The sequence below is a fragment of the Eutrema salsugineum genome, unplaced genomic scaffold (assembly GCF_000478725.1).
Source record: "Eutrema salsugineum unplaced genomic scaffold, Eutsalg1_0 scaffold_3, whole genome shotgun sequence".
Classification (NCBI taxonomy): domain Eukaryota; kingdom Viridiplantae; phylum Streptophyta; class Magnoliopsida; order Brassicales; family Brassicaceae; genus Eutrema; species Eutrema salsugineum.
The window spans coordinates 4,427,927-4,435,959 of record NW_006256756.1 but is presented as its reverse complement, the minus strand read 5'-3'; the positions used below and the strand labels follow the sequence as shown (position 1 = coordinate 4,435,959).

At 51.2% G+C, this 8,033-nt stretch overlaps 2 protein-coding genes across 2 annotated transcripts in view; one reads left to right on the top strand and one right to left on the bottom strand.

Annotated features, from left to right (window-relative positions):
• Window positions 1-529, top strand: part of LOC112085273 (uncharacterized protein At3g60930, chloroplastic-like) — a 2,762-nt gene extending 2,233 nt beyond the window's left edge. Inside the window, exon 4 of the mRNA XM_024154474.1 lies at window positions 474-529. Coding sequence (XP_024010242.1) covers window positions 474-529 — 56 coding nt within the window. The remainder of the gene's footprint in view (window positions 1-473) is intronic.
• A 4,485-nt stretch (window positions 530-5,014) lies between these two features.
• LOC112085272 lies at window positions 5,015-5,974 on the bottom strand. The gene has a single exon (XM_024154472.1). It carries the CDS (start codon window positions 5,972-5,974, stop codon window positions 5,015-5,017), a length of 960 nt encoding a protein of 319 aa, XP_024010240.1.
• Window positions 5,975-8,033: the final 2,059 nt, after the last annotated feature.

The following is an 8,033-nucleotide window of genomic DNA, read 5'->3' as shown; positions in this document are numbered from 1 at the left end:
CCCTCGGTAACGAGCCGATCGAAGAAACAGCGGCCAATTTAGGCGTTGTCGACCCGAACGGCTCGAATGCGGGCACGCCGATTTCCTCGAACCTTCTCGCCGATCGTGAGACGCAATCCGCGGCATGAGTTTTGGCTCACAAATTTTTCTTGCTTGTTTTTGTACTTAGATTTTTACCCGCTCCTTGTTGAACTTTTATGTGTTTTGTGCCTGGATGGCTTTATCCACCCGACTCTTTATTTTTGCTTAATGGATATATTTTCCTTAGCCGTTTTTTGGATTTACTTGTCCATTAATTCGTAGAAGTGTTTACGTAAACTTGTCGAGGACGAGGGCTGTTATGTCGATTTTTGCGTTAACTGTATTTCCGAAATTGACCGGAACACGGGCTAAGGGATGAATTGTTTTAAGGACCTCGTTTAGGTTCAAGGCAAATTTTGATAGTAAAAGAGTGTTACGCGATAATGTTCAAGGCAAGTTTTTGTTGGTAATGCTGAGCCGTGCTTACGGCGAGGCGTTTTTGCCTTGAATATTGTCGAGCCGTGTAAACGACGAGGCGTTTCTGTTTCGAATGGTGTCAAATTGTGAAAACGGCGAGGCATTTTGCTTCGAGTGATGCCGAGCCGTGAAAACGACGAGGCGTTTTGCTTCGAGTGATACCGAGCCGTAAAAACGACGAGGCGTTTTGCTTCGAGTGATACCGAGCCGTAAAAACGACAAGGCTTTTCGCTTCGAGTGATACCGAGCTGTAAAAACGACGAGGCGTTTCGCTTTGAGTGATACCGAGCCGTAAAAACGACGAGGCGTTTTGCTTTTGTTAGCCGAGGTTGAAGTGTTATCGAACCTGTCTAAGGACCGGTGTTCTCGAGTATGTTTATCCGGGTTTAGGAGTTTACTTCGGTTTTTAGAGAAAGCGATGTAGTCTCGACTTATATTCTCGTGTGCGATAGTAAACTGTGGCGACCAGATACGTTTTTGGTCTGATATTTGTATAGCGCGCTTAATTTTTATCCGTAGAGGATGTAACTTGCACCCTCGTCCTAGGAAAGGTGGTAAAAGTCTGTTTAGAGAACTTTGTACTTGTTGCCCCGTTGTGGCCAGCAACGAGGCTAGGCGTTCAGAGGCTTAGTTTGCCGAACTTGTTACAATGTGAAGCTAGCCGAAGCGATAATAGTTTAACTAGAAATCAAGTGAAATAAGTAGATGATTAAAAATGAAGTGAGAAATATGCCGAAGTGGCGACGTTCCTAAATGGGTAAGTCAAAATAATAGAGTTTAGAGGAGGTATGTGTATACGTACCCACTCCCCCCCCCTTTTTAGGAGGGGGGACAGCTGAACCCGTCCGAAGACGGGCTGCCTACGTACCCTTTGCAGGGATCAAGCCGTCCCGTAGTTCATGATGGTCGTGCTGTATCCTTAGTGATAGTATTTCTTCAGATGCATTGCGTTCCATGATCTTGGAATCGCCTCGTCGCCTAGCGTCGCGAGTTCGTAGACTCCCGGACGAACCACTTTGGTGATCTTGTAAGGACCTTCCCAATTTGCTCCGAGCTTTCCTGCGTTCTTCTCGGCAGTATTTTGGAAGACCTTTCGGAGGACGAGCTCTCCCTCTTTGAATCTTCGGCTACGAACGTTTTTGTTGTAGTATCGCGCTGTTGCTTGTTGGTAGTTCTGAATTCGAACTAGGGCTTGGTCGCGCTTTTCGTTGATTAGGTCGAGCTCATCTAGCATCATTAAGTGGTTTAAGCCTTCTTGTCCTGGTAGAAGTCTTCGTCGAATACCTGGGAAGTCCACCTTGGGGGGAATTACGCACTCCGATCCGTAGACCAGAGCGAATGGAGTTTCCCCAGTGGCTCGGCGCGGAGTTGTCCGATGAGACCAAAGGACTCCTTCGAGTTCGTCTGCCCACCGTCCTTTCTTCTCGTCGAGCCTCTTTTTCAGACCATCGTGGATCGTCTTGTTGGCTGCTTCGGCTTGTCCATTCCCTTGAGGGTATCTTGGCGTGGATTTGCTGAGGCGGATTTTCCACTTCTCGCAGAAAGCTTCGAAGCGTGTTGAAATAAACTGGGATCCGTTGTCGGTGACGATCTCGTAAGGGACCCCGTGTCGGCAGATTATATTTTTCCAGACGAAGTGTTCAACCTGAACATCTTTTATACTTGCGTAAGAATCGGCCTCGACCCACTTGGAAAAGTAATCCGTGAGGACGAGCAGAAAACGCTTATGTTTCGAGCGATGTAGAGGTCCGACTATGTCCATCGACCATCTCATGAACGGATAAGGAGACGAAATTGACGAGAGCAGCTCGGTAGGTTGGTGAATTGTTGGAGCGTGCCGCTGACACTTCTCGCATTTCGCCGTGAATTTCTCGCAGTCTTTGACCATCGTAGGCCAGAAGTAGCCGTGCCGTTTTATCTTGATAGCGAGCGACCTTCCGCTGGAGTGGTTACCGCACGCGCTGCTACGCACCTCGTGCATGATCTTTCGTGCTTCCGGTCCTTCGACGCATGACATGAGAGGCCCCACAAATCTCCATTTAAACACCTCGCCATCGACGAGGACATAACGTGCTGCCTGAGCTTTGAGCTTGCGGGCTTCCCATTTGTCGGTTGGCGCCTCTCCGTTGGCGATGTACATTCGGATGGCCCCGAGCCAGTCTTTGTCGCAGCCGTATTCCGGCTCGGCCGACGAGGCGTCTTCCTCCATCGGAATGGCTTCGTCGTCTTCTGGTTCTTGTTCAAGGGGATTTATCAGCCGAACTCCTTCTACTTCTTCGATGCTAGGGCGTTCGATGAATTCGACTGGGATCATTGTCGGAGGTCCGGGTCCGAGGTCGAAGCGAGTGCTGCTAAGGCGTCGGCCGAGATGTTTTCTCCTCGGGGAATACGAGTGAGTTCGAACTCATCAAACTTTTGCACCAACTCCCGGACCACTTTGAGGTAAGCGCCCATACGTCCATCCTTCGCCTCGTATTCTCCGTTGAACTGACATGCTACGAGCTGCGAGTCGCAGAAGGTTCTTATTTTTCGGACTCCGATTCCTTGTGCTAGCCGTATGCCGGCGATCAGTGCTTCGTATTCCGCTTCGTTGTTCGAGGCGTAGAAGTTCAGGCGAAAAGACTGCTCAAGTATTTCTCCGGTGGGAGAGGTAAGGCGGATTCCTATTCCCGAGCCACGTTTAGATGACGAGCCGTCGACGTGCAATGTCCATACTTCGTCTAGGGTTGGCTCGTTTGTTGCTTCGGCCGGGAGTTCAATGAGGAAATCAGCGAGCACTTGTGATTTTGCAGACGACCTATTCCGATACTCGATGTCGTATTCGCTCAGCTCTATGGCCCACTTGGCGAGCCGACCCGATTGGCTTGGGCTGTGCAGGATCGAGCGCAGCGGAAGGGTGGCGAGCACAACAATCGAATGCGACTGAAAGTATGGGCGCAGCTTGCGAGCCGAGACTACGACGGCTAGGGCGACCTTCTCGATTTGTGGGTAGCGGGTCTCGGCGTCGGTCAGTGTTTGGCTGATGTAGAAAATGGGTTTTTGCTTGGATCGTTCTTCTCTGATTAATACCCCACTTACAGCTGTAGCAGACACCGCGATGTAGAGGAAGAGCGGCTCTCCTTCGACCGGTTTTGCTAAGATTGGCGGGTTCGCCAGATAAGTCTTCAGTTCTTGGAAAGCCGTCTCACATCGTTCGTCCCATTCAAATTTCTTGTTTCCTCTGAGGGTGTCGTAGAAAGGCAGGCATTTGTCCGTGGAACGGGAGATAAATCGATTTAGCGCAGCGACTCTTCCTGTTAACCTTTGTACTTCGCGCTTTGTCCTTGGAGAGGGCATTTCAACTAACGCCTTAATCTGCTTGGGGTTTGCTTCTATGCCTCGGTGGGTTACCAGATAGCCGAGGAATTCTCCCGAGGTGACTGCGAACCTGCACTTCGCCGGATTTAGCTTCATGTTGTGCTTGTTCAACTGTTCGAAACATTCTTGTAGGTGCGCGACGTGGTCTTCCTCCTCGAGTGACTAAAATAACATGTCGTCGATGTATACCTCCATAGTTTTCCCGAGCTGAGCTGCATACATTTTGTTGACGAGCCGTTGATACGTTGCTCCTGCGTTTTTGAGCCCGAACGGCATGACTTTGTAGCAATATATCCCGCGATCGGTTATGAATGCCGTTTTTTCCCGATCATCAGGATGCATCAGGATCTGATTATAGCCGGAGAACGCATCCATAAACGTTAACAGTTTGTTCCCCGCAGTGGCCTCGACGAGCCGGTCGATATGTGGCAGGGGAAAGCTGTCTTTTGGGCACGCCTTGTTGAGGTCGGTGAAATCCACACAGACTCGCCACTTGCCGTTCTTCTTCTTCACAACCACCGGGTTTGCGAGCCAGTCCGGATATTTGGCCTCGGCGATTGATCCTACCTTGAGTAATCTCTCAACTTCGTCGTTGACTGCTTTAGCTCGTTCTGGACCAAGCTTTCTTCTTTTCTGCTTGACTGGTTTGAAGGTCGGATCCACATTAAGCTCGTGACAGGTTACATCGACGCTGATGCCTGGCATGTCTTCCGCCGTCCAGGCAAAGGTATCGATGTTTTCCTTGAGGAGGGAAAGGAGCTTGCTTCTCAGGGGTTCGCCTAGTTGTGTTCCAATTTCGACGCACCGCTCCGGATGCGCCTCGTCTATGCACACCGAGTCCACTGCGTCACATATCGGCTCGGTGCGTGTTTCGCGGTTCTCCACGATCTGTAATTGCTACAAGAGTTTGGAGAGCTCGTTCGCGGGCTCTCTGTCTGTCTTCATCTTTTTGCGGTCTATGTCAGCTCGTGCGTCGGTGATGGGGTTCCTTAGCTTGTGCTCGGTTAGGAAGCAATTTCTTGATTCCTTCTGATTTCCCCATATCGTTTTGACACCTGATGGAGTTGGGAATTTGAGACAAAGATGATAGGTGGAAGGTACTGCCCTCATCCCGTTGATCCAAGGGGTTCCCATGATGACGTTATAGATGGCTGGGAGGTCAGTGACGCAAAACTCGACGACCAGCTACCACAGGAAGCCTGATCGTTCCCATAGTCATCGTCGTTTCTCCCGAAAATCCGGTTAGAGGTTTGGGGATTGCCTCCACCTCGGAGAGGTCGATTCCCATTCTTCTGAGCGTTTCCCTGAAGACGACATTCACCGAGCTTCCAGTATCGATGAGCACCCTTGCTACGTCATGATCCCTGATCGTTAGCTCAACTACTAATGGATCGTTGTGAGGTCGATCGATTCCTGCTGTTTCCTCCTCGGCAAAAGAGATCACCGTGTTTGGGATGTCGGTCGGCTCTGTCCAATTCTCCTTTGCTTCGGCTCGGCGCTGATAGGCTTTGATTGAGGAAACGGTATCTTGATAGTACTGGGATCCACCCATGATCATATTGATCCTTTGCCTCGGCTCGGGTCGCTCTTCAGGTTCGCCTCGCCTGTCGCGCTTGGGGTTGTCGCCTCGTCGGGGAGGATTCGCTGGTTCCGCCGCAACGTTCGGCTCGGCTTTTTCCTGTTGTTCGTTAGGGACGAGGTCCTTGAGGCTGACCGCGTTTTGGAGCTCTCCTGCTGCCATTTTTGCTGCGAGCTTTGCTCCCAGAGTCCGGCATTGAGCCGTTGAGTGTCCGTAGGTCTGGTGATACTCGCAGAAAGCCTTTTCGTCATAGTTGGCTGACTTTCTTACCCAAGTATTGTTGCGCGGCTCTCCTCTTCCGCGTCCGGAGCTGACCTGGTAGTTATGGGCACCTCCGCTCCTAGGCTCTTCCGAACTCTGCGTTGCCGCGTTGCTTGATGGATTGCCCTTCTTCGCTGGGCGTGGCACAATTGAGCTTCGGATTGCTGCTTTCGTGGCTTCGTACTGCTCGTCCAAGTTTTTCATTTCCTCCTCGTTTACGACGAAGTCTGATGATCGGTGCAACGCGTCTTGAATTGTTTGCGGCGTATTGAGAGCCATCTCGCGGCGGAATTCGGATTTGTACCACAAGGATCGTTTCAGAGCCTCGAGTGCAGCCTTGTCGCTTATCCCTTCTATTTTGGATACGACCGCCTTGAATCGCGTCATGTAATCCCGAAGCGGTTCGTTCGGTCCTTGAGATAGTGTCCATAGATCGGCATCAGATGTTCCTCTGTCCATAAACATCGAGTATTGTTTAAGGAACAGGGCGGAGAGCTGCTGAAAACTGCCGATTGAATTTCGTTCCTGCCTTGAGAACCACTCGAGTGCGGCTCCCTTGAGATGCTCCACGAAGAGCAGACAGTATCCGGCATCCACTTCGCGCTCGGTGAGTTTAGCGGCGTTCTTTGTGAAGGCTCGCCCCATCGCTATTCGAAACGCCGTGATGTGTGCTTTTGGGTCGGTTGTTCCTTCGTAGAACGAAATTCTCACCTTCCGTGGCTCGAGAATCCTGGCTTCCGTGATCCTTGCAGTGAACGGGGTTCTTTGGGTTTCTTCGAGCATTCGGTCGATTTCGGGTGCAGCACTTGTCGGGGTTGTGCACTTGGGATTTCATAGCGCGTATTTCAGCTACCGTTCGAGCCATAGAGGCTCGCAGCTCTTTAAGCTCGAGGGTTTGTGCGTGAGTCATTCCCTTTGATTGGGGGAGTCGCTCCCGCTCCTCTCGCCTCGGCTCGGCTTCGCGCTCTTCCTGCTCGTTCCATTGGGGATTTTCGTCCGCTTCGGTTGGGTTATCGCCTCGGGCTGGATCGAAGACTTCGTCAGTCCGGATGCCGTTCAGTGCCGAGGCGAGTTCTTCTTTATTGATTCGACGAGCCGAGCCAATTTGTTGCGGATTTATGGTCTCGTCGTTTTGCTGGGCGTCTACATCGATCGCGTCGTCTCCTTCCTCACCGGCTTCTTGCCTGGAGTTGCGGCGTAGTGGAGGCGGCTCGGTCATGTTGACTCGGGTTGCTGCAGGAGTGCGTTCGTCGAGGGGACGAAGAAAAGAGGAGTTTCTTGCACCACTCCCCGAGGCTTCGGCGGGCGTCGAGAAGTCGAAGCGTCTCCGAATTCCGTCCATCGGGTCGTTGACTCCGGCTCTCCAAGTCGGATGCTGTCGCTCTGCTGCCATTGCGTCGAGCCTCGCCGTAATCGCCTCGTTTCTTTTGTCTTGGTCGTCGATCTTTTTCATCAACGCAGCTATCATGTATCGCATCTCCTCATGGGTTTTGGTCGTCGCCGTTGTTGTCGGCGCGGTCATTGTGCCTGATCCTGGAGCGTCCCTATCCGCGCCGTTACCGGTGTTGTTGTTGTCGTCGTTAGCGTTGCTCGCCATTTTCTTCGAATCTTAAAGCTTTGTCGATATAGAGTAAGAAAGTTTCGTGTCCCCTCAGACGGCGCCAAATTGTGTGAGCCAAAACTCGCACAACCAAAGATTTGTAAAGAAACTAAGGGATCGGAAACTTCTAGGGTTTATCGCCAAAGACAGTAAGATCAAAAGAGAGCTTTTCTTGCTGTGAAAGTGTTTCGTTCTTATTGCTTAGGGTTGCCAAAGTTGGCGGAATGAATTACATACACCACATATTTATACTGATTTTCTAAACCGCCTAGCCGAGAATCTCGAGCGAGATTTTCGGAATATTTCCTTATCGCCTCGTGCGGCTGACCGACTTTGCATCTCGCCTAGGGTTTTTCGTGGGCTTCGGCTCGGCCCATCATGCTTTCTTTACGGCTCGGCCCACTTGACATAATTCGCTCCACCTCTCCGCGGCACGGCTCGGCCCAGGTATTTAAGACAGGGGCTCGGCCTATGTTATGTTATACGGCTCGGCCCATCTCCTTCTTCTCGGCTCTCCCACCTGGCGATCGCGGCTCTCCTGCCTTTCTTGGTAAAAACGGCTTTACTTCTTGCCTTGGTGAGAACGGCTCTCCCGTTTTGATGATCACGGCTCTCCCATTTTCTATACTTAGTTATTTTGGGATGGTTTATCTGTGTGGGGTGAAACCGACCCCAACAATGATAGTTCCATCTTCTTTACTGATCAGTGCCCTGCTCTCCCGATTTTGTACAGTCCCC

What these genes read in the sequence shown, in the direction of transcription:
- LOC112085272 (XM_024154472.1), bottom strand. Translation starts at nt 5,974, where the DNA reads ATGGCTCTCAATACGCCGCAAACAATTCAAGACGCGTTGCACCGATCA.